At 36.5% G+C, this 26,222-nt stretch overlaps 5 protein-coding genes across 5 annotated transcripts; 2 read left to right on the top strand and 3 right to left on the bottom strand.

The window, feature by feature from the left end:
- Positions 1–519: 519 nt before the first annotated feature.
- Positions 520–2,849, top strand: Dlish (Dachs ligand with SH3s). The gene is made up of 3 exons (XM_017633260.1): positions 520–983; positions 1,290–2,362; positions 2,428–2,849. Exons 1-3 carry the CDS (start codon positions 938–940, stop codon positions 2,590–2,592), a joined length of 1,284 nt encoding a protein of 427 aa, XP_017488749.1. The 5' UTR covers positions 520–937; the 3' UTR covers positions 2,593–2,849.
- Positions 2,850–2,877: 28 nt separating this feature from the next.
- Positions 2,878–5,428, bottom strand: Snx16 (sorting nexin 16). Its single transcript, XM_017633250.1, has 5 exons — positions 5,281–5,428; positions 3,914–5,177; positions 3,729–3,853; positions 3,399–3,653; positions 2,878–3,263 (listed from the first exon to the last, which is right to left on the bottom strand). Exons 2-4 carry the CDS (start codon positions 5,063–5,065, stop codon positions 3,599–3,601), a joined length of 1,332 nt encoding a protein of 443 aa, XP_017488739.1. The 5' UTR covers positions 5,066–5,177; positions 5,281–5,428; the 3' UTR covers positions 2,878–3,263; positions 3,399–3,598.
- Positions 5,429–8,182: 2,754 nt separating this feature from the next.
- Positions 8,183–19,317, top strand: LOC108376957 (uncharacterized). The gene is made up of 8 exons (XM_017633220.1): positions 8,183–8,586; positions 8,695–9,104; positions 9,175–10,096; positions 10,507–11,534; positions 15,705–16,337; positions 16,466–16,717; positions 17,194–18,165; positions 18,223–19,317. Exons 1-8 carry the CDS (start codon positions 8,448–8,450, stop codon positions 18,877–18,879), a joined length of 5,013 nt encoding a protein of 1,670 aa, XP_017488709.1. The 5' UTR covers positions 8,183–8,447; the 3' UTR covers positions 18,880–19,317.
- angel (protein) lies at positions 11,608–13,014 on the bottom strand. The gene has a single exon (XM_017633242.1). It carries the CDS (start codon positions 12,799–12,801, stop codon positions 11,686–11,688), a length of 1,116 nt encoding a protein of 371 aa, XP_017488731.1. The 5' UTR covers positions 12,802–13,014; the 3' UTR covers positions 11,608–11,685.
- A 388-nt stretch (positions 19,318–19,705) lies between the features above and the next one.
- Positions 19,706–25,951, bottom strand: Pal2 (Peptidyl-alpha-hydroxyglycine-alpha-amidating lyase 2). Its single transcript, XM_017633231.1, has 8 exons — positions 25,582–25,951; positions 25,295–25,502; positions 24,918–25,210; positions 24,589–24,787; positions 21,994–22,107; positions 21,663–21,750; positions 21,469–21,568; positions 19,706–20,672 (listed from the first exon to the last, which is right to left on the bottom strand). Exons 2-8 carry the CDS (start codon positions 25,493–25,495, stop codon positions 20,369–20,371), a joined length of 1,299 nt encoding a protein of 432 aa, XP_017488720.1. The 5' UTR covers positions 25,496–25,502; positions 25,582–25,951; the 3' UTR covers positions 19,706–20,368.
- Between the last annotated feature and the right edge of the window lie 271 nt (positions 25,952–26,222).

Below are 26,222 nucleotides of genomic sequence, written 5' to 3'. Positions count from 1 at the left end.
TCTTGGAGGGACTCATTATTTTTTAATCCAAAATAAATTTGACTTTAACTTAAGTGGCTTTATCAAAATGACAGAGATATGTTAATAAAATCTAATTTGATTAACAAATATTTACCTCCCAGTTGAGTAAAAGTATGTGTTATTATCTTGTGGATTAACTAATAACAAACGAAATAAACACTTGAATCAGCCATGAACGAAGGACACAAGATCACGCGGGAAGGAAAGAAAGAAAAAAGCTATTTTCTAGCTGTCGAAATCTCGACGCCATATTTGTTGTAAGAAGTAAACAACGAAGAGAACGAAGAAAACCGCGAAATTGTTGAACGCATGAATAATCATTTTTATTATGCAAATTCTTCTATAAATCATGCCGTTGTGTTAAATTATGCTTTATCTTTATTATGTATACACACGTTGTCACAGGCGAAAATTAAGAAAATTGCAGTAAAAAGCCACTAACAGATTGTAAACAACGAAGAAATGTAAAAAAACGGCTGATGTCAAAATCGTTAAACTTTTTTCCTAAATGCGATTCTAACGGGCTACTCTCCTGCCCGCGTGATTTAGTGTTTTTGGTTCATGTGAATCAGCTGATTTCTAAATTCCGGGAAGGAAATGTGGGCACACTTATGAGAGAGTAATATTTTTTACTCTGGAATAAAGCTATTTGGATATATATGAGAGATTGACTTTTCTTACTCTCTACTTACCGAACAGACCCGGTAAGTGTGTGAAACAGAGCTACAGTGAAATTCTTTCGCACAGATGTCGCTCTGGCGCCATAGTCCGATGCACTAAATTTTTAAACCACAAGCATTGGATGCAAATCCAAGCAGTGTCGTGGAATAAACTAAAATAAAGTGGTTTTTGTTATATGAAATGTAAATAAAAACTATACGCCAACATATTAAAAGCAACAACAAAAGACTTGAGGATGGCATTTTTGTGTCCTGTGCGCATGCGGCGCGATAAAAAGAAAGGTAACGTCTAATGACTACACCTCGATACTTATGTATATCTGAAACTATGACAAAAAATATATACATATATCTATTTGCGAATAAAACTAAGTAATATTCTTCAGGCTTATATTTTCGATAAAAGATTGACAGAAACATGGTCCATGCATGTGATTTTACAATTTGTGCCCAAACCAAAATATATATATATGTTCTTGTGTATGTAAAGAAAACAAAAGACTGAAGACACATACTCGCTTTGCTTTTGTGTCTAGCTAAATTAAATTGGGTTTTTTCATACATATTTTGTCTTTATTTCCTTTTCAGCCACCAGTGCTAATATCGAACGCGATTTGCCTATACCTGGTGTTGGTCTTGGTCGAATTACCGGTTCTTCCAGCATAGAAACACTCGTTCGCGTTGGCATCGAAAAGGAGCACGGTCTGAGTCCAGACTCAAAAATGGTGATTTTGCATGATTTTACCCCCTGTGTCGATGACGAACTCGAAGTCAAGCGCGGACAAATTGTGAATATTCTATATCGTGAAAATGATTGGGTCTATGTTATTGGTCAGGATACGCGACAGGAAGGATTCATACCATATTCCTATTGTGCTCAATACAACACACAGTTGGCGGATTTGGCAATCAAGAAAAAGTTACCGCGCGATCAGAATGTCAACGTGCATGAGCATAATCAGGAGAATATGCCACTTTTAAGTGCAGAGAGTAAAATAGATTTAATTGACGATGTGGTTGCAGCTGGCAATGGAAGCAATGGTGGTGGCTCTGCCACTAATGCAGCACCTATTGGACCTTCATTAAAAAATTCCGAAATAAGTCTGATATTGGAACCAGAGTGTACTCCATTTCACAAGGATCCCAGTGGCCGCTATATTGTTTTATATACATTTATAGCACGTGACGAAAATGATTTATCGGTTGAGCGTGGTGAGTTCGTGACGGTCTTGAATCGTGAGGATCCTGATTGGTTTTGGATTGTTCGTAGCGATGGTCAAGAAGGTTTTATACCATCGGCTTTTGTTTTCCCAGCAGAAAGCGTGCTCCAAACACAACAGAAATTGTTGAATGCATGCGGCACAACGCAGGACACAGTTATTGGTGTGGTAGGTGGAGGAGCTGCCAGTAATGGGGTACACAAATCACAAACAAAAGTGAATTTGGAGCTTACCGCTGCTAATTTGAATAGTAATTTAAATTCATTGAGTCAAACTATAGCAACAACAGCTACTCAACTGGATGTGACATGCATAACCAGCTTACAGCAACAACAGCAAAGCGCCGCACAGCATCAACAACAACAACAGCAAATTGGAGGTATTGGTGCAGATGATCTACGCTATCACGGCACTGAGCTGGTCATGTTATACGATTATAAGGTAAGCATTTGAAAAATTAGTACAAATTTGACTAAAGAAACATTTTAATACTAAACTCTTTGTAGGCTCAAGCGCCAGATGACTTGAATGTTCGTAGAGGAGACTGGATTTATGCAGATTTGAATAATCAAACGGTCGACGGCTGGCTATGGGCATATGCGCCAAAAACGCGCAAATATGGTTTCATACCGAAGGCATATGCACGGCCGCCAGCTATGACCAGCCTTTAAGTGTCGGAGTTTTTTTTAATTAAATATATTTTTATTGTCTTCCGAAATAAAATTGTGTGCACTCCTAAACGCATTAATACAAAGCATGCTTTTTGCCATGGTTGTTGCAACAGCTAAACGTGCCGACAATGTAGATGTGACCATCATGGGAACATGCGTTTGGGACTACACCAATGCTCACACAGCGACTTGCCCGCAATATATGCCTTAAAATGCGTATTACGTATGTAGCTTACGAAAAGTTGTTTTTAATTTTGATATACATATTTATTTTTTTATGAATGTATTTGTTTGCATAAATGTTCTTAAGGAAATAAAGTGTACTTAAATGAATGCATCAGTATTGCTTTTAACATTTTTCTATTCAATAGCAAAATTACGCTAATAAACTAGGTTGTAATATACAAATAATAATGGAAACTATGGAAATACATTATACTTGAAAAGAATACAACCCCCTTTGCTGCCATCTTAAACCACCTTTAAGGATATCAATTTTAAAACTAAAGCACTACAGAACAGCACTACTACAACAGAAAGAAAGCAATTTATACAATTTAAATATCATACAGTTCGAGAACGTTAGAAGATTCAATTTTCTGGAACAGAATTTTACTGAGATGTTATATTATTTTTCACATTTTTGTTTAACATTCGCCTACGTTAATCAGGAGCGAGATTCTGTAACCAGTTAGCGACAATTTTTGGATCACGATATTTTTGACGCATGATATAATGTTTTTGCGTCAAAAAGTGCGATAGCGATTCGAAAATTGTCGGTAACTGGTTACAGAATCTCCCCCCAGTTTAACAAAAACAATCTCCAACTTTGTCGAAGTTTTATTTTGCTCTTATAGCAGCAGAATATCTTCTTTTCGATTGCATTTGGTTATTACCGCGTGCTAAGCTTAGCATAACACACGGAACCATATCATCAGCATTATTATGATAACAATTAAAATTAAATCTCTTAATTTTTGCTATTTTGTTGTGCATTTTACCACCTTTAAATAGCACCCGGATTTGCACCACTACAGCGTTGACAATTACTGGTAGCGTTTCTTAAAAAAAAGAAATATAAAAAATACAATCAAATTGATAACATTTTTGCAATATTGTTTTTAGCATTGACTTACTTGAGTGTCTCTTTTTCCGCAATTTCATCACGTAACTTTTGTTGTAAATTTAATATCAATTCGTTTTTACTATTTACTTGCGCTTTCAGATGAGCTATTGTTTCTTCTTGTGCTTCGAAAATTGCCTGCAATCAAAATTATATTTTAAAATAAGAAGCTATTTAAATAATTTGTATCCATCCTACCCTACACTCCTCCATAGATTCAGAATATGAAGGCGGTTCATCCAAACAAAAGAACTCGCGCACCAGCTTACATTTCCTTAACTCCTCTTTGGCCATAATGGAGTTAACAAATATTTGCAGCCCTTGTACCCTGTTATCCAGGAAGACAGCATTGAAATTATCACCAAATATTTTCTTGCGCGGCAGCAGTAGCACAATGTTTGGGAAAAGTTGTTTAAGTTTAGTATTCAAGCGCACAAAATCTGTATAACGGCGCAACACTAGCCAGCATTCGTTGGTCAATGGATTCTCCACCCGTAGCTTGTACACTGTAAAACGTGCTCGCTCCTCCATTACCTCATATCCGATTATAGGCACACGCATCACAGAGTTAGGTTCGTTTGCGGCTGGATTATTGGATGATAGCGTCAAAACGCTACTGGACATAGCACTGGTGCGTTGTGAATAACTTGAGTTTATGCTGCATTCGCTCAAACGCCGACGGGTTGATGAAACTGTGACGTCATACGTACTACTATTGCCGGCATAAGTTGATTGTGTGAGGTCACGGTGTGAACGTGCGCCGGACATCATATTACCGGTGGAGGTGAGACTCTTCCTAGTTAGTTGTGACACGGCTATAGGCTCTGAAACTGGTGATCGTCGTTCAGCTGAAGCTTCCAAGCGTGGATAACTTGATGTAGAGATTTGTGTCGTTTGACTTTCTTCTTGATAGCTGTGCGATGATATTGACTGCAAGCACACCTCCGACTTAGCACCAATTAAACCACGTCCAGCGGTGTCTGCCGCGTTACCTGTACAACTTTTTAGCAAAGCACGCAAATCGCCATCGGATTTGGTGCGCACCACATGCGCGAGGCTCTCAACCGTATCGTCGTCGTTTGATGGGCGACGTAGTTCCGGGCTGGAATATATAGCGCGGCCAAGTAGCGTGCGTTGATTTTGCAAGTTGCGAAATCTACGTAAACTGTCTGGTTGTTTCAAAATGGCAATATTGTTAGCATTCGATGTATTATCACTGTTGTAACCACTTGCTGTCGAGTGTGGCTTGCGTTGAATTGCCGATGTGTAGGCTTTTCTAAAGAGCGGCTGGCGCACTACAGCTGGGGAATTATATTGGTTCTCGCGTTTCTTAATTGCACGTAAAGACATCGCAGTTAGTTGACGTTTGTTGCAAAGGAAAATGTTGGTGTTGGGAGGTAGTGTTGTGGGAGCAGATATGTGGACGGCTGAGCGTTTGCGAAAGCATCACAATTTTTTTTTGCTACGTACACAGTATGAAAAATACAAATAAATCGTAAATTTAATAAAGCACAAATAACATCACGAGTGCACTGCAACCATAGTATATATTTAGTGCAAAATACCACTGAAAAAATTAATCAACAAAGGGAAACTATGGAAAAACAATGGCAATGGCCTCCAAAAATTCCGTCAACAATTTAGCGTTGTGTTAATTCTTCTTTATTGCGTCTTCACCCCACTCTCCATCAAATAACATTTGACAGGTCGAGTCATTTCACTCGAGCTGCGTTCGGATTTCCGCGATACAAAAGTCTTTCCCCATGTGTCCATTTTCTCATGATCAAAAAATGCAAGATCACGTAAAAACGCGACAAAGAATGTAAATCTATAAGGCGACAACTCGCTGAAGTCAGCGAGTTAAGTCTGGCAGCAAGGCGAATTTATACCATGATTCAATAATAGGTTCGTTCGCGTAGCTGTTAATTGTTCATGTTTAACCAAAACTTACAGGTTTTTGCGTTCGCGTACAAAAACTTGCAAAGTAGGGGAAATTGAGAGAGCAAAGTGACATTTCATTTTGAGGGGAAGCTGTTAGTTTCTGTTGGAAAAATTTTTGCCAACAGCAATTTGCCAACAGGGAAACAGCTGATCAAAAACAGCTGGTTGGCATTTACGCAAATCACAAAATTTAATTTGATGGTTTGGAAGATAAAAATTACAAAATGCGACTAATTAAACTTGTAAGAAATAAGTAGTTATTTGTTTAATCAATAAACTGTGTCAGTATAACACTTTGCGATGACTTTTCGTACGTTTTAAATTTTACACTTTTGTTTATAAACAAAAATTATATCAGCTGTTCGTCTAACTTGCAAGTTTCTGCAAATTTTCTGTTCGCGTACTATTTTGGATATTTCTCTCTTGTGAGCGAACAGATGACATTTCGCCGGAATTTGGCAGTTGGTTGGTTTCTGTTGGAGATTTTAAACGAACGCACCTAATAATAATTATTGAATCATGGGAGTTAATGGCGAATTTAGGTTTTCGCCGCAGTACTTCCTAATGTCAGAATGATGTGTTTGTTGTAAAGAGGGCGAATTCATATTACAACAAACAAATCATTTTAACTTTATTTTAACATTAGCAAGTACTGCGGCGAAAACTTCATTCGCCAGTAACACTACCTTGTCTGGAAGGTTGAGATCACATGAACCAAAAATACAAGATCACGTAAGAACGCGACATTGTATTTGTAACTGGTTTTGAGAAAAAAGTTTGCGAAAGCGGGTTCGTCAGCTGAGCGTTTGTTTACATCACAAGCACCACTATTTTACACTTTTATTCAAGTAAATAAGAGTTAATTCAACATGACAACACATTTTAAAGCATTTTGTTGCCTGGGTAACGGCGCAAATCTTTTGGCGCTGACACACTAACTCCAGCGCCAATGTCGGAACCAGCACAGTGTGTTGGCGCAATGGCGCCTCTTCAGGCTAAAGCTCATTTCCTTTATTGCTGCACGCTGCACCAAAGTGAATTAATACAAGGTTATATCGGTTGAGAAAAAACTAAAGTATACCCAACTTCAAAACCCAAAAATACAACAAACCCATAATTTTCACATTCAGAAGGACCGCGACGAACCTTGTATAAATTCGCCTTGTGCTGCACATTTTACAAGAGACACTTCTATTTCGGGTGTTCTTCGCTGGTTCTTTGCGACACCCGGTGTTGAACTAAGGTGAATTAATACAAGGTGGTATCAGTTGGGCAAAAGCAACTCAAGTATACCCAATTTCAAAACCCAAAAATACAACAAACACATAATTTTCACATTCAGAAGGACTGCGGCTAATTTTAGCAACACCACCTTGTAAAAATTTGCCTTGTCCTGCACATGTTAAGCGAAGCGCACATTAGCGCGATTCCATCGTTGCGAATACGTTGCGAATTCGGCTGTTAACTTCGAATCCGCAAACGTGCGCACACTTGAGCGATTTTTTCGCGTCGATTTCCGATGTACAATTCACTCAATTTTCCCTTTATTTCGTGTATTTTCGCACTCGGCGTGCCCAAATCGTACAAAATACTATTATTACGAACGTTTTTATTAGTTTTTGTACATTACACGTTTTGTTTTCTTTGCCTTTATTGCTGTGACACCTTTCTTCTTCTTCTTTGACGCCTTCAAAACGCTGCAAGCCGCGTTTCGAACGCGTCAATAGAGAAGAACATTGAATGTTCGAAAAATTCGCAGCGACGGAATCGTGCAAGTGTGCGCTAGCCCATTAAAATGTATGGGTAGCATTCATGAACCAAAAATACAAGATCACCTAATCAAAGAAGCAAGAAAAAAGTATATTTCTGAGTGTTTTTGACATCTGCCTAAGAATGAAAACAAACAAAGAAAACGAAAAAGGCGCGGTGATTGAGTGCGATTAAATTGGTATTTATTATAAAATATACAAAGTGAAACTTGATGACAATTAGCAAAAAAAGTTCATAAAATATGGTTTTCATGATTGAAAGTGTTTTACAATCGCATATCATTACCACGGGTCGATTTTTCAATGCCACCGTTCTGGCCACAAACGTGCACCCACTTTTCACGCAAATTTACGCCTTTTGGCAAACCAAACATACGCACAAACTTGTTCCGACCACACAGCACTTTATTTTATATCATAAATATGTAATAAACCAAAATTTATAATTAAAATCGCTGCAGAAAACACATTCAATCGCTAAAAAATCACTACGAAGAGGTAGAAGACGATGTAAACAAACCCGAAAAACGTCAAAAACGCTACGAAAACTTTTTTCTGAAAATCGATTACAAATACAACGATGGCTGATTAGGTGATCTGTAGTCGTTGGTTCATGGGTAGCATTGGTGTAATTTTTGGGCTGCTTCCGGTGTTGCTGGCGCCATTGCGTCACTGAGTTGTGACAATCGGTATCGGTGCCAGTAACTCAGCTCTCGGTATCAGCGCAATGGCGCGGCGCCGCACTGTCTTTCCCACGGCTAGTGGGTGATAAGTGATAACGACGAACAACGTTTTAGACGGCATTTGAAATCCATTTGAAAAGTGTAGTCAAACTCGTTTGATGCAATTGCATTGTGCAACGTATCATCCCTATATTGCACTTATGAGATAAGCCGCTTATGAAGAGGGGAATTGCAGTTAAAAAAAAAAATTGTACAGTTGGAGAGTTGTAAGTCTGAGTGAAATCTAGTTGTTGCATTTCGTGTCGAGCGGCGGCCTCAAATGCATTTCTGTGTTAAACTATGACCAATCCGAAAATAAGAAAATCCAATAAAAAATCAACAGCCGTAGTAAATGTGCAACATCAGCAAAATGAAGATGGAACTGTATTGGTGAATGCGCTGAACGATTCTGGTGATGGCGTGGAACTGAATTTGGATGGTAAGCATAAAAAATGCTGTGAAAGCAATTAAATATGTCTAATTAATAAATACATTTATGCACATACATACATATATCGTAAATGGCACATTTTCTACCCTTATTTAGATTACTCTATTGAGCCTACCTCAAATTCTGAAGATGTGGAAGAGGAAGAAGATGAAGCTAACTCTTGCTCTTCCTTCAGCCTACAGGAGTGCATTAATGAGTTTCGTGCACGCCGTATTCGCCGCTTATCCACCCAAAGCCGCGAAGTAGCTCAAACAGAAGAACTGGCTAGTGGCTTTGCGACCGAAAGATGTGAAAAGAAAGCGTTACCTGATCCAGCTGACGCAGATTTAATCAGTCAAAATCGTTCCAATAAGGAGCAGGAACGCAAGTGCAAGCCATGTCGCAATGGTTTTTGTTATTGTTTCACCAGCGACAGTGGGGAGGGTGGCGGTGTGTGCGCAGCAGCGGGTACACGTGCCGAACACGTGCGTCAGCTCAGGCGTCACAGGCGCTCTGAGTGCAATGAAGTAAGTGATAATAATTTTTTAATTACTACTTCAAGTCTCAATGTCTTTGCTGGTATTTATTCATTTATAGCTTAGTACAGTTCTCCCGAAAACCTACGTTAATCCAGCTGACCACAGAGATGTTCGACGCGAGAGCTTGTCTGGTAACTTCAAAATACCAGCTGAACCAATGACACAAGCCTCACCACAAAAGCATAAACAAGATAAAATAAAACGCAAAACAACCACAGAGGCTACTACTAACGCAAACGAGCTAACGGCGATAAGTCGTTTAGAGACTAGTGCAGCCGATGCACCTTTGATACATATTATCCAAGAGTTGCACAATAACTGTGTAATTTCTGAAGTGCGTGTAAACAAGCACAAATTGCAAACTAATAGCCAAACTGTTGAAAACTCGAATGTTGGACAAGCGTTCAAATTATCACCACAAAAACAAACAAAACCACATTCCACACGCCTCGTACATGAGCCCACTGCACCACCCTTAGAAAGTTTTACTTTAGCTAAAAAGCAAGCACAAAGTAAGCGAGACACATTTCATGGGCCAGTACTAGATAAAATCAGTGAATTGGATTCACTTTCCGATGCTTTCACATTCTCCACACCACTTACTAGCAGTTCAAAGCACACTGATAGTGGGCGTCGTAGACATAAAGCAGGCGGACGTTTACTACAAAAGCGTTTAAGTTTATCGTCGGTGCACTCTAAGCCCAGACGGTCACTGCAAGCACCGCCCAAACCACCACGGAGCTATATGTGCGTTGAAGAAACATCTGCAGTATCTTCCTTGAGCTCTACGTCGCCGTCACTGCGTGAAGCAGAGCGTATACTTGACGAATTCTTGATCAGAAAAGGTGCGATGGTGAGAGAAGCTGAGAAAAAGGCAGCAAAGGGCGCGGAAAAGGTGAATAAAGCGGCTCAGGTTGATATGAAGAAAATGGTGTATGCCACAGAGAGAAGGCGCGAACAGCGCAAATCTTGCCCGTCGAGTAAGTTTTATTGAAATTGTTTTTATAAAAAAAAGTAGTGCAATAGATATGTAGATCATGGTTGTTGGTGTTAGCATTTCCAACTTTTTTTTACATTATGGGGACCGAAATATATTGGCGGCTAAATAGAATAAAGCTCTTTGTTTTATTAAACGCTTTTTTGCAGTTTTATTTCTTATAAGCCTTGTATTGTTTGCAGAACTTCGCTTAAAACGCTTGTTTACGTAGTACTTGGCCTATCAGTGTTGCACTAACTTTGTATCAGCTTCTAATCTTTCTGAACACTAAAAATAAAAAAGTAAAATTTTCAAAAAACTATTTGGTCAATTGGTCCATTTTGTAGTACTTATGAATGAAGTTCTCTGTTTCGATTTCGGCTAATGTGTAAAATTTCCGTTGTTCTCCTTTAGGCTTCACCGCAGAAAAGTCGCGGCGGCAGCATATACTGCCATCTTGTCCCTCACTTAGCGACCTCGAACGCTCCGCCGTTGATTCGAACAAAAAGTATAGCAATTATGAGAAAAACATACGTCAGATAGCTGAAAAGCCAGTAAAAGAACTCAGTTTCGGTTGGAAAGAGCCAAAAATCACAGATATGCTTAATTGTAACACAACCACTAAGGAACGCCAATTCAGATCTCAAGCTGTACAGGCTGAGCCACAACAAGCTGTTGGCTGGCAAATACCACCGAAAGTTAATCTGGACACAGTCGATGGTGTATGTTCCAATTTGGCTGCTAATATCTCAACTAAAAGCACACCTGTCAAGTCAACGCCCATGTCAACGCCAAAGAATACGCGTGAATCTCAAAAGTTCATTTGGAGTGAGCAATGGCGTAACATCTCACCATGGTGCAATAAACAAACGAAAAGTGGAGATCGAGCTTTGAAAAGTAATTTAAAATCTTCATCGCGTACGCTTCTAAGTAGTTCGAAGAAAAAAATTCTTCGTTTAGTCACTCCCAAGCGGGATAACATACAGCGCCGAAGAAACTATTCATCGCACAGCATTGGTATTCAAACGTCTCAGGACGAATTGCAGCCATACGAGCCAAGCATGACGCCCCAATCACCACCAGGAAGCTATCATTCCGCTGTACAAACTTCAACGCAGACTACTACACCGAGTTGCTCGCAAAATACAAATGAAACTGAGCCACGAAACTTTGATTTTTCGCGCACAGTTCATCCACCGCCCAAAAAGGCTCCACGCGCTGCCTCACAACGAAAGCTAAATTTTCCTCTCCGCGGTTGTGCGGAAAGTAGCTGCCTTTCGTGTGAACAAGGCACGCTTAGTACATCCATGAAGACGAAAACATATCGCTCATACCATGGCGATTTGGATCAAGATGTAACAATGTCGAAGCTTGGCTACATACTCGGAAATATACGCGCGAAGTTGGAGGCTAGTGATGATCATGCGGTCAGAACATTTCAGGTAAGTTTGCACGAGTTGGAAATTTATTCAGAATATCCTTCTGCCTACCCAATTAAAAGGAAAAGTCACAAGCTATGAGTTCAAATTTTTGTATCTTAAAAATCCAAACTCGATATAGTTTATTCAATTCTTCACATAGCAAAGTCCAATATTATGCCACTGAAAATTTGATGCCCAGTGAATAGTGATCCGAACCCAAGTACTTATTAGGAATTTTGCCAGTGCGCATACAGTCCGTAATTTTCGGTAGCGCGTATACCGATTGTATTTGAAACTTTTTGCGATTTTCATCAATTGAATGCAGAATGTAATCCACAGTTATCCAATTCTGTTGAAACGTCGACGCAGCATTCTTACCGAAATCTATTTGTGCTAATTGCAAATTATTATTACTTTCTTTTCCTCCAGAAATTCTCCAATTTTGTGCAGGTTGGAAGGGCTCAGACAACAATCGATATGGTCTTGTTTCGGGTTCAAAATTAAAATCTCCCGTTAATATAACCGGTAATAGTGTGCTTTTACCGTTTTCATTTTCCACGGAGAATTTCTGAATGGCCGCCAGCAGCACTTCCACTTGTGCTATGCGCACGTTTTGTCTCTTTGGGTTGTAAAGTAAATGTGTTGTGGCTATCACAAATTTATTTTCTGGCAGTTTTTTATCTGCGAATTTGGCGAGTATAGCAACATTATCGCGATTCAATACTGTATGACCATGAATATAATATTCTACAGATTGTTGTGCCAGAAACCGAAATTTACTTTTATCATAAATAATGGCACAGCCATCTGTTCTATGGCCAGTTTTCTTTTTGAACACATATTCCAACTCCCTTTTGAAACTTATACGCTTAACAAACAATTGCAAATGGTTGAATTGCATCTCTTGCAAACAGAGAATATCAGGTTTGATGTGTTGAATTTCATCCGATAATCGTGACAATCTATGGTCCCAACGTAACTTTGATGGCTCAATGTCGATGTAGAGGTGCAGGTGTTCCACTAACAAGTCTTGGGCAAGAATATTGTACGACAACAAAGTAAAGATTTTGCTGTTTCCAGTGGGCTGTGCCACTTCAGTCCCCGTAACCTGCTCCCATGTGCGTACCATCTTTGCGTGCTGCCACTTACTTTTCGAGAATTGGTTTAAATGCAGCACCAGCTCACGGTTGATTTTTAAGGTTTTTATCGCATTCAGCAAACTATTTGTGTGGAAACCGCTAATGAGAGTTTTAAACATTTCACGATTCGCATCCGACTGTAATAGCATGGATTTTTGCGTGATTGAATTAGCTGATTGAAGAGCTGGAATTTATTTTGGTTTTCTAAAATATTTCTTTGTCCTTTTATGCATCTTTTATGGGCCTTCTAATGTCAAAATCAGCTGTTTATCGCATTTCTCGTGTTTTATTTCCCACGCATTTTCTTAAAATTTTAAACAGATATGTTATTTTTTGATATGGGCCTGGAGTTAAAAAGTTTATTAATTCGTTACATTTGCGCGTATTCATAGTCCAGCAACTAAGTCGAAACTAACAAAGTTGCAACTTAAATTTAAGTACCAACTTAAAATTTACCTCTATTCATAGTCGCATTTCAGACTTCTACTAAGTAGTTTCGACTTAGTTTACGATATAGCAAAACGAGTGTGAAAATGTATCGATTTTTCTTTACGATATTTTGGAAAAATTACATTTTTATTAAATAATGTCAAGTTTGATCATCCGTTTATGTAATTTTTATTTTCATTGCATGATTATGCAAAAGAATAAGGTATCATTTTCTTGTTAATTGTGTGAAATAGCCAGAACAACCGCAGTGATGTGAAGTCGATGTTTATCGAAAGCATGCTGTGAAATATACAAATAGTAGATATCTAAATGTTATGCACAAATTTACTTTAAAAGAACTAGCGTGAAACTGACTTATTATTTGAGAATTTATCTAAATTATTCCAATTATAAAATTGTGATGTAGCTTTATTCGAATTGTAATACGCATTTAATTTCATCTTCCGATTAAAATGGATCGATCTTTGTAAATTTTAATTGGAGATTATTCAATATTATCAAAATCACCCTCTACCAACTTAATTTTTACATATTTCGTCTGTTTTCCCTTAATTTGATAAAATACTTCTTCCTAGTTACGACTTAGTTGCAGCTGCAGCCGAAACTAGATTTTAAGTTGGTACTTAGCCAGAAAAGTCGAAACTAAGGCGACTATGAATAGCTTTAGTTGTGACTTAGAATAGTTTCGACTTAGTTGAGTACTAAATATGACTATGAATATGCGCCATTGAAATTTTTTTTTGTTATTTTTTTATATACACAGATCAATTCTATCTATTTGTCCTTGATAAATATCTTACAAAAATTTATATATCTGTGTTCGTATAGAATAGTAGCTTATGTCGGGAATCTGGCTTTAGTATAATGCGGCATTCACTTTATTCTTTAAACGACAGCAAATTTTTTGATGAGACCTAATAAGAATATTGACTATTCTTGCACGTTTATTTACCAAAACACGGCTCGACGCCAGTGAGTCATTCGCAATCGTATGCCGCGAATGCTGCATTATACTAGAGCCAGCCTTTAGGCATAAGCTACTATTCCATACGAACACAGATATGTACATATGTAGCATGTCGTTGGCTTAGTTCGCAAACGTGCTAAGTCCATTTTTTTTATTTTTCAGGAGGGACAAAAACCGTCTAACTTTTTTTGTTGTCAATATTTTTCTAATCTGTAAATGCAGTTTTCTTCCTTAGTTCGTCTTATTTTAGTACCAATAATCGGCCAATTTCAAAATAAAGCTGTTGCAGACTTATAGGCTCTTTTCGGACTTACCACATTTTCTCTTTAAGATTTTATTCTTTTAATGTGAACTTAGCACATTTTCTATCAACCTTTTTTCCATTATTTTTTATTGTTAAAAGATTTAATTTTATTGTTTTAAAATAAATTATAACCTAATACAGTTTTATTTCATTGCTATTAGAAAAATAACTATTTTAAGTCGTAAATTTATGTACCATTTATAAAATAAAATAATTGAAAGTAAGTAAAGAGGTATAAGTTTGTGCGAAACCGAACTTTATATACCCGCCGCAGGTATCAAATACTGTAGTAAGCAGGGGCGTTTCCCCCGATTTCAAACGTTTCCCATAATATCCTGAGTTAGACTCAATGAAATAATTGAACCACGTTTAGTAGAAATCGCTAAATTGGCTACCGAGATACACCTTGTAGTCATGCAGTCTTAATTATTGTTAAGAGATTGTTGTAAGTATTAACTTGGAGTAAATTGGCGTCGTCAGTTATTAAAATATCAGAGTTTTCGCATTTCTGAAATTTACCGTTAGATATACGGAAAGCGAATGTAATTTTGGTCCGATTTGAATAATTTTCAACGAATTGCTTTTCCGTACCAGGTTTACTAAGTGCACCGAGTTTGGAAGAAATTTATAAATCGGTTACCGAGTTACACTTTTGCGGTCATAAGTGGGCGGCGCCATGCCCATTATCCAAAAATGTATCATAATCTAATTTTCTGCTGAGTCGTTATCGAGATCATCGATTTTAAGTGAATTAGCTTTAGTAGATACGCGTAGTCATTGCCCGATTTTAAAGATTTTCAACAGATTTCTTAGCTAGACCCTAAATAAGGCTCGTACCGAGTTTGGTGGAGATCGGTGAATGGGCTACTGAGATATATTTCATAATAGGTGGGCGGGGTCACGCCCATTTTCCCAATATTGCGCAATAATATTTTTTACAAAAATTCTACTTCACATACTAATTTTGAACAATTTGCATCCAATATTTACTGAAATATCGTAGTTTTTGCATCTTTAGAAAATACCTTTAGATCGGAAATGGGCGTGGTTACAGTCCGATTCGCCCATTTTTAATACCAACTTACCTTGGATAAAGGGCAACCTACATACCAAATTTCGTTGAGATATCTCGAGTTATCGTGTACACGGACAGACGTGTTTATATTTTTTCTTGATTTTTTCGGACTTAGCACATTTGCGTACCAATGCATAACAACAAGTAAGAACGACATTACGGTAACTTTCTTTTTTGGTAATGATGTATTTTGAGTTATGCTATCTTACTGCATCAAAAGCCGACGATGTATAACTTATAAGAAAATATTCACCAGGAAATTGAACGCCGTGAGCAGCGCGCCGCCGGTTTCGATTGCACCGATGGGCATATTCTACGTCGGCAAATGCGTGTGGGCGTGGAAAGAAGTGAACAGAGCGCCAATCAACAGGAACCTATTTACTCTGAAATTGAAGAAGACAGCATACATATCACGGGCACGCCACATTATGACAATAAAACAAGCGCTAAGGAAATAGTAACAAGCAGACCGGATGTGGAAGTGTTGTATGCCAAAGTCAATAAGGCCAATAAAAAGCTGAAGCCACAAGCTATGCATACAACTCCAATGCCATTAGGAAAGCTATTACATGACTCGCTGAAAAATTCAGATATATCCCCGTTTACAGTACAACTGCCAACGCTGCAGGAGCAATCTGGCAGTGATACATCCTACATGTCGCCTCCGCAAGCGCATGTGTGTGCGACAGCCACTTCAACAACACTATCACATTGCCGTTCACTGAATAATGTGCGCATGCAGGAGCAGCATTCTCCGCCAAAGCGAGATCGTAACCTAAATAAATCCGATCTGTCGCTGCATCGTAGTGAGATATTTTTAGACAACCTGTGTCGAAGTGAGCTCGTACCGGAAAATGGTGAACTGGAGCGGGTTGAGAAAATGAATAATGTGAGTACAGTATTTAAATAATCTCATAAGGTTTTGTTTATTTAGCAACTTACTAATTATAGAAAATAATTTCTTTATTTCCTTATGTATTAATTTTTTTTATTATTTTATTTGAATGTTTTCCCTAGAATGATTTAAACAAATCCTACGGTTCCCTACGTACCGATTCTATGGGCCAAATAAATACATATCGGCACTTCTCTACATCCACGCCTACTCCAAACGATTCAATATCCTATGATACGCCAAATGACGCAGACTTTGATAACATTTCTCAGGCAGATATTAGCCAATCAGGCTTAAGTTTGGCTAACGAATCGATGACATCTGGTGCTCCAAACACACCGAAAAAGCAGAATGCACCCAAATTTGTAACTAAGGTAGAAATTTTCTTTGACTCTTATTAGCGTCAAGCCCTTAATTTTAGACAAGCTTAAACTTTAGGCATAAAATGTTTTTTTTTTCTCAAATCAATGTAAATATGAATTCTTTGTTACTAATGCTTTTTTACTCACTCCTCTCGCGTTAAACGCATATTGTTAACAATCATATCATTGCCGGATCATACTATTTAAAAAAGAGTCACAAAAACATATTTCATGTATTTTTTATTTTGGTTTTTGGCGCATTGCAAGTAAGATTTTTCAAATCGTAACCCTCTCAATGTCTATGCTATTCTATAACCCTTAACGTTGCTTAATTTTTCTTTCTTTACTTTAAATAACAATAAATTATTATTTATTTTTTATTCCGCCTGTCACGACCGTTAACACAGCATATCCTGACCTTAAGGGTTAAAGAACAGTAATATCTGTTTACATTAAAAATATTCTCATTTCCGTTCTACGAATTTCAGTCACACCTAAGCAAACAACGATTGTCTAATCTCAATCCATCGACCGATATCTTCTCATCGCCTTCATCTTGCCATCAGCCAAGTACCAGTTGCCCTGCTACACCACGAAAAGCTCAATCAGATTATCCAACAGATCTACCACACACCTCCAGTCTCAATGAAGTACACCAAGCCGACACTGGAGATCAATTCCAACAAGAGCAACTTTCAACACCTAGCGGCAGTTTTAATGGTCAAGTTCAACGTTCTACAATCGGCCACAGTTGCATTAAAACACCTTCCAGCAATTTAAACATTCCCTCTTATAAGCGTTTAAAAAATGTTTTGCGCAACTCGTTTAAGCGCAGCACGAACTTCGTTAAAAACGAGACACGTCGTCTATCCAGTTCTTTTAGCTTTCCCTCGTCACATATAAGCTTGTCGAAGAGCATAAATACGCACAATCAAACCGACCCAAACCTGCATGCTGCCACGTCCACATACGATTTGGATGCATTGTTCGCATTGGACGAAAAAGCGCCAGTAACGCAGCAATTAGCGCAAGCGGTAACTATTTGTCGACAACTACCGGAAGTAGAAATTTCACCTGAAATGGTGGAAGCTGAACGTTTACTGCTTTTTTCGCGCCTACGTGGTGACGTGTGGCCTCAGCATGGTCGGCTGATTTCAGCACGTGCTTGCGGACAACACACACATCGTTTTTATGTGGATAGCATGCGTTTGCCCATAAAAGTCGATGTTAATCAAGATTTCTTCTTCAACTATTTCTATATAGTGACTTTCGAGTGTGGTGGTGTAATAAAGTCCACACAATCGGCGGAGTGCCACAACGGACAGGCAATATTTAGTGATTGCGGCATTGAATTTGTAGGCGGTTTGGGGAAGGAGGATAGCGAGGTGCGCTGTAAAATATTTATGTTGCGGTTGCGCAAAGTATCTACACTATCGCTGGAACCCAAGCGGCCCATAGTTGTGAGTTTTCAACTTCAGTCACAAATAATTTCACAAATGAAAATCTCTTTCTTCTAGAAAATACCTGCTTTACGCACACCTGGCGGCTCATCGACATCATCTTCGGGCGATGAAATCGTTTCACGTTTTCGCCTACATGCCAGCTTTTCACTTCATGCCCGCAATTTTGTGCCGTACGAGTACGTAGAATGCGAATCCAAGAACACAGATAAACTTTGCTTGCGAGCCAGCGCCAAAAATTGTCAATTACCACTAACACCGTGTACACAATCTACAAATCTCAGTGCTGCAATTCAAATAAGTGGCCGCACGGAAGTTCGCCTGCCTAAACATACGCATAGTGGTTTTCTAAATGTGCAAGATCCTCATACGCTTCACAATTGGAATCGACGTTGGTGTACATTGGATGGTATCTTCGTACACGTGTGGACAGATGAAAATCAAATGGATGAAAAATTGCTACTATCTTTGGATATGCGCTCGAATGTGCAGTCAACGCCACTGCAAATGGCCCCGCGGGAATTGTGTGCACGTGCACGCGCTTTTTGTTTGCAGTGCTCGCTACAAAAGGCCGGAGAGGAAGTGGATACAGCGGCAGTATTTTTTGCAGCAGATACACAGGAGGAACTGGAGGTGTGGTTGAAGCAGCTAAATGCAGTGCTAGAATTTATTGAAAAGTGGTTGCATGCTAAGAGCGGCGATGAAGAATATTAGTGTGGGACTTTTCTTTCTTCTCTCGCACAAATTTTCTTATGGAATTTCATATGCCTTATATTTGATAGCTGTATTTATTTTTTTTGTAATTCCTACTAATACATAGTTTTATACAAATTTGGTCGGTTTATATATATGTATGTATGTAAGTGCTTATGATACTTACACATTTAGGATAGATATATGTTTTTAATAAATTAATATTTACTTATAAAAATAAGTCGTTGTCAGCCGATACATTAATCTTTGCTTGTTTATAGAAAATCTCGTAGAAACTTGTCAGCATAATTTGAAGCAACTGTATAGTTTTTTAAATAGCGAAAAAATTCTGTGCGGTGGTGTAATCCAAAACCTAAGATTTCAATAGTCCACCTTTTTTCCCCAAGTAGAGATAAAAGTAAAAAATCAGCTCCATTCAGTGGGGTAGATGACAATTTTATTTACTTTTTTATATTTGATATATGTATGTATGTATCTTGCTAAGAAGATTACTCTAGGTACAGCTTTCTAGTTAAAAACAAATAGAACTACATAGTTTTGTGTGATTGTTAAAAAAAAAAAATGTCAAGAGCAATATAAAGACAAAACGGGAGGTACACAATTAGGGAAATTTCGTTACCACGATGGAGCATAAATCACATGCGATTTCTGTTTAGTACAGGTAATACTGGGCTGGCCAATTATTTATCTATAATATAGTGTCTTGAACAGAATTGCATCAATTACTACGTTTACTTTTAGGTGGTGCATTGATATTTATTTATATGCAAATATTTACTTTCAGTAATTTGCCGCGCTCCATTCTATTTATTCCACACTTATTTTCATACTACGTATATGTACATAGATTTTCGTACTTTGATAATTCTTTAAAATGTTAGTTTAAATTATTTTTATGTTATATGTATGTATGTACTTATGTATATTCAAGAAATTGTTATTATAGTTTTAGCTATAGTGGTTCTATTTTTTGGTTGTGGTTGTATATTTTTGCAGATGCTTTCAAATATAGATAATGGAAGTTCATGGTGAAATTTCTACGTAACGAAGTGGGTTTTTATTACACATTTACCTTTTTGGTTATAGTGATTTGATTACGAGATATGACTTGAGTTATTTTTGTTGTTGCAATCAAATTCACACAAATGCTTGGTGTGCTGCTTCCGAGGTAAAAACGTTTAGTGAATATTTTGTGTTAATAATTTCGTATTATCTTTTTGTTTTAAAGGTGCAAATCGTACGTGTCATTTTCGATAAGTTATTTAAGTTACAAGTATAATGCTTACATTTAATACATACGTATTGTTTTATTTACAACAATGCCTACTTCATACATATACATATGTATATGTTTATGGCTTTTGCGGAAATGAACGTCGTGTGCACTGGATTATTGTTTGCTTTGTATGGGTTTTAAACACTTAGGTAGGTATTTACTTTGGGTTTATTTTTTATTACACTTCGGCTTTCTCCACTTTCTTCAGTACATTTAAACCAACACATATTTCCATACTTTATTTGTCTGATGATTTGTACCAATTTCGGTTATATACAATGCTGAACCATTTACGCATACAGCAATCGAATGTGGGTTCTTAAATTCACCCCAATGCCCAATAATAGTTTCAGAGCGTGGATCAATGGTGAAACCACGTACGGGCAACATTGATGTAGGTCCATTAACTGCATAAACAATATTACCGTAAGCGGCCACGTCAAAGACCCGCCCCAAATCGGGCTCCTGTATTGTAGCGGCGGGTTGGCCCTCGCCCTGTGACGATTTTAGTCCGGCTCTATTTGAAAGAAAAAAGAAAGAAAAAATACATACGTATGTACAGTATCGGTCATATCTATAGCACGCCATTTCAAAGTGATATTGTGTGCCACTTATGTTTATTTATTTATGTTTAAGAATTTTCAATTAAAATACAGTTCTTTATCTAACAAAACCCATATAAACCCAAGTTTAAAAACTTATAGAAAACTACAAAAAAGTGCAACAAATTTTCACCTAAATTTCAAACTTTTTTCTCGGAAGTGTTTGAATTTTTCTGAATACACAGTTTTATAGCCCAATCAATTTTAGTCTGATAATGTGCAAGTTTCAAGTGGCTAAAAGTTACCGCTGATTTTTTAGAATTTTTTTCGCCAAGGATGTTGCGGTTTTCTTCCATATACAAATAAATTGAGTTTATTCATTATATGGAAGCCAATGCGACAAAAAAATTCTAAAAAATTAACGGTATTTCGTAGCCACTTGAAATTTGCACATTATCAGACTAAAATTGCAGGGGCTAAAAAACTGTGTCCTCAAAAAAATTCTATCACTACCGAGAAAAAAGTTTGAAATTTAGGTGAAAATTTGTTACACTTTTTTGTAGTTTTCTACAAATTGTTGAACTTGGGTATATATGGGGTTTGTCCGAAAATGAACAATATTTTAATTGAAAATTCTTAAAAATATATAAATAAACATAAGTGGCACACAATATCACTTTGAAATGGCGTGCTATAGATATGACCGATACTGTATATACATGAAAACTACAAGCACTGTCCTCATCACTGAACAATTTTAAATAAACGCACTTTGGGCAAACGACACGCATATTCTCACGATCAGCAATGCAGAGGAGATCCAAATGTTCCAATAGCGTGATGCCATGTGGCACTTGTAAGGAGAGGAATTCTGAAAATTTTTATTGAGAAATAGTGATATTTAATAATTTTTCAATCGCTATTATTTTGTTTTAAATATATGATTGGGATTTTGCTTTTTATACCTGGTGGCTGAGGTATGGTGCGCAAAATCCGTCCAGCAGCGTTGAATTTCAAAATGCGGCTATTGCAGTAACCGTCGGCAATGAAAAACTGAAATTCGTGGGGCGTATGAGTGATTTTTGTGTTTGTTTTTATTTTTAAAGCAGTGCCGGCCAAAACGTGCTTATTATGCGCTTTTGGCTACGTGTTGTCACAGCAACGTTAACGATGTTATGCTTTCGTTCCTCACACGCTTGATATGGCACACTTATGCAGATTTTTTAGTATGCATTTGTGTGACCGACACTGTTTTAAGGGATTCGATTTTTATTATCAATTAACTAGCTAAAATACCTCGCCGGTAGTGGCGACCGCAATAGAGGTGGGCTTGCAGAGATGGTTAATGCTTGAGCCAGGTTTGAATCGCTTTCCGACGGTAAGCAGCGGTTGAGTTTCAAATGGTTTGAACTGAAAATGGATCAGTTAAAGTTGTTTACAGTTTAATATTCAAAGTAAGTTACTCAAATTAAATTTCTAATTAATGGTTTTTATTTACTCAATCACAGAATCCATCGTAGTCCAATTTTTCATGAAGTCTACGACAATGCTTTCACTGATTCCGAATAGCCACGAACGTAGCGTATGCTTTGTAGTTATTTACACGTTCGTAGCAATTCGGATTCAGTGATTTCGTAGATTTCACGAAAAATCGGACTACGATGGATTTTGTGTTAGGCCTCACTATCTTTTGTTTATACTTCTAAGAAAACACTTTTTTTTGATTTTTTTGGAACGAATTTTAGTAATCCCTTGTCAAGATTGATTTGAAGACAAACGGTTTGGCGTTGCGCCATCTTCAGCATTCTTTTTTCGATTTTTCACTTAAAATATTTTATTCGCCCAAGCTTTTCTTTGTTGTAAGCCTTATACGGTGTTCGCATGAGGCGGTTTTACAGGCAACCTTCAGTTGAAAACAACAATCGCCTGGTGTGAACGGCCTTTCAACTAATCGCTTCCAATGAAGTTGAGGTGCAGCCAACTTTTGATACAACTAATCGCCTCTAAAATTGCCTGGAAAATCGCCCTATGCGAGCACCGTATTAGTTTTATTTCACAAACGCAAATTCATGAAGATTCACTTTACCCGTTTAACTGCCACCGACTTTGTAACCTATCGCCGTTATGTTATTTACTTTATTTTGTTTACAAATTTTTAATTGTTTTTTAAATTCTACTTTCTTTTATATCTTTTTTTGATTTTATTTATTTTTTGTTTATTATCTCATTTTACTTTAATTTTATTTTAATTTTATTTAATCTTATTTTCATTTAGTTTCATAAAATATTTATATTTATATATTTTGTTTTTATTTGTTCTATTTATTTTTTAAATTTATTTATTTTGTTAAATTTTTACTTAATTTTATTTTAAATTACTTTATTTCATTTGGGTTCATCTCGTTTAATTTTATCTTATTTTATGTTATTTTGTTCTATGTATGTACCCATGTATGCACTTAAATTTACTCAATTTAATTTTTTTTTATTCTATTCTTATTTATTTTATTTTATTTTTCTTCTTTTGGTTTTACATACATAACCTTAACTCAACTCCAAATTTTGGTGGTAAATTTTTGCTTATTTTGAATGTAAACACACATGTAAACAACAAAAATACTTTCAAATTCATTAGAATCTACTTAAGCAAGTAATTATGTAAATAGTTTTCAACATGAATTAGCAGAGTGCACTTTTCTTTTGTTTACAATTTGGTTGCCAAACACGCTGATCGTTTGACACATTTACCAGAATATACCAGCAAAAAATCTTCGGACTAAAACTGGTAACTTCTGATAGAGAGTAAAAAAGAGAGTAAAATCTGACTAATTCTGACAAGTCCGGACTCGTACGGGATCGCAACTATTAATATACACCTTCAATAAAAATTTTAAAGTGTTAGTACCAAAAACAGCTTTTTAGATAGCCCTACCTGTTTTTGACATTCTCTTTATACTGTTTTTTGCTTCCCCTGTATGTATGTATATTCCTTTATTCTTAATTTTATTTTACTTTTACTTAGTCTATTTTATTTTATTTTCCTTAATATATTTTATATAATTTAGTTAGTTTAATTATATTTTATTTTATTTTGCTTTATTTAAAATGATTTAATTTAATTAAATTTTGCTAAATTATTTTATTTGATTTTCTCTTTACTATTTTATTTATTTTATATTAACCTGTTTTATTTTATAAATTTTTAATATAATTTTGTTAGTTTAATTTAATTTTTAACGGATTTTTTATGCTATTTTCCTTTTTTTAAATTGGTTTATTTCATTTTGCTGTATGTTATTTTATTTTATTTTATTTTATTTTATTTTATTTTATTTTATTTTATTTTATTTTATTTTATTTTATTTTATTTTATTTTATTTTTTTGATTTAACATATTTTACTTTAAATTATTTTATTGGATTTTGTTTTATATTATTTTATGTAACCTTATTTTATTTTATTGTATTTGATTTTATATATTTTATTCTTTTCTATTTTATCTATTTATTTTTATTTTTACTTTATTTAAAATAATTTTATTTGATTTTTTTCACTTTATTTAATATATTTTATATTTATTTTGTTTTTTTTTTTTTGAATATTTTACATATTTAAGTTAATTATTATTATTTTTAAATTTTATTATACTTTATTTTAATCTTTTTAATTTTATTTTGTTTTGATTTTTAAATTTCGCTCTTTTTATTGAATTTTTCCTTTCATTTTATCTTATTTTTTTTTATTTTTAGGTTTTTTTGTTTTACTCTCACTGTTTTATTTTCTTTAATGTTTTTGTTTTATTTTATTTTTTTGCTTAGTATTGTTTCATTTGAATTTTAAATTCTTTGCTTTTTCGTCTTCTTCTCTACTTTGATTTTATCTTCCACTCACCTTAAATGCCTGGTGCATTGCTACATCCGTAATCCAATAATTCCCATGCACATCAATGGTCATGCCATGTGGCATGTAAAACATATCTTCACCCCAACCAGACTTAATAGCACCTGTCTTGGGATCTAAAATGTAAATAGTCTTCTCCTTAATCGGTCCATATTCAATCAAATAGAAAATGTTGCTGTCATTAAAGGTGCTACAAAAACAAAGCAAAAAAATATATATATAAGTATATCAACGTTAGAACTACTATCCTTGCGCCTACTTCAATTCAACACACACACAAACACTAACATACAGCTGATTTGTAACAGCTGTTGACCTACTTCGCATCCCAATATCTATCGGCGCGATGAAAAATGACCGGATTACCATGTGGATCTATAGATACGGCGGTGACCTGACCAAAGGAGTGGCTTTCAGTGGGCCAATTCTCCACCAGTACTGGTGTGGGTACCGTGGGCGGTGGCGTTATAATATCTATGCCAACATCACTACCGCCGCTGCCTACACCTCCAACGCTGATATGCTCCAAATTTGTGGGTAACTCATTGCTGTTACTGCCACTGCTGCCGCCAATACCGATTACATTTTCATTATCCATATGCAACTCCTGCAACTGTGGTGAGAAAATTAAAATAATAGCGAGAAAAATTTTTGTTTGTTTGTTCAAGATTCAAAATTAGTACATTCCAACACTTACCGCTGCAGTTTCCTTTAGACGTCGCTTGATCAGTGCACGCACATCGTTGAAGAAATGCTCATTCAGCGTCAGTGCATCCTCTGGATAGTCGAGTCGATGCATAGGCAAATGGTTGCACGCACTCAAATCGATTGCCACCGCAGCTAAAATGAAAATCAAACCGCAAAATTTCTCCATATTTGCTGCCTTGTTGTTGCTCATCCTGTTGCTGTGAATTGAATGCGATAGATTTGTGAAGGGTTTGCTTCTTGCTTTTTGTATCTTGCATATTGTCAATTCACACTTACCAGCAGCTGGTTAAATGAGCTTTGCGCAAAATTCTTTAACCAACCATCGTAGTAATTGGTTTCTATATAAATCAGTGTTTTGCTGTAAATTCGTGACTATACACCAAATACTGTGCTGCTGTTTTGTTTTTTCGTACTTTCTTTTTACTTGTCGTCCAGCTACTAAATACTGTGAGTTAGTACTAATGTTGTCGTTTGTAGATTAATGTAATAATGCCCAGGCAGTGGCAAAGCGCAGGCGCTCAACAGCGGACACACAGTGGGCTTTGCGTAGACATTTCATTTATAAATTTCCTTTGCTCGGACTTGAAACTTAGTTCTCGAACGAATCCGGACCCTTTGAAAAGTCCGTGCTCGTGGAGAAACACCAGCGACCCCCTACGCTCTAGTCGGGCCTGATTATAGCCGGCTCTAAAAAAACGCAATTTCTGGACATGCTAATGTAATTAACTTTTTTCCTATTTTGTCTTTTTCATATTGAGAAAGCACTTTGTCACATTGTTAATTGATGTGGGTAGTGGCATCTTTGAGGTAAACAATCCATACGTTCTTCTGGTTTATTAGATGGGCCTAGCACATATTCCGCCATGTTGGTCCGACTATACGGTTAGATACTCCAACATTTCCAAGGGACTGGGTTA

The sequence above is a fragment of the Rhagoletis zephyria genome, unplaced genomic scaffold, assembly GCF_001687245.7.
Source record: "Rhagoletis zephyria isolate East Lansing unplaced genomic scaffold, Rhagoletis_zephyria_1.1 Rzeph_scaffold_00103, whole genome shotgun sequence".
Taxonomy (NCBI): domain Eukaryota; kingdom Metazoa; phylum Arthropoda; class Insecta; order Diptera; family Tephritidae; genus Rhagoletis; species Rhagoletis zephyria.
This window is presented reverse-complemented; position numbering and strand designations above follow the sequence as displayed.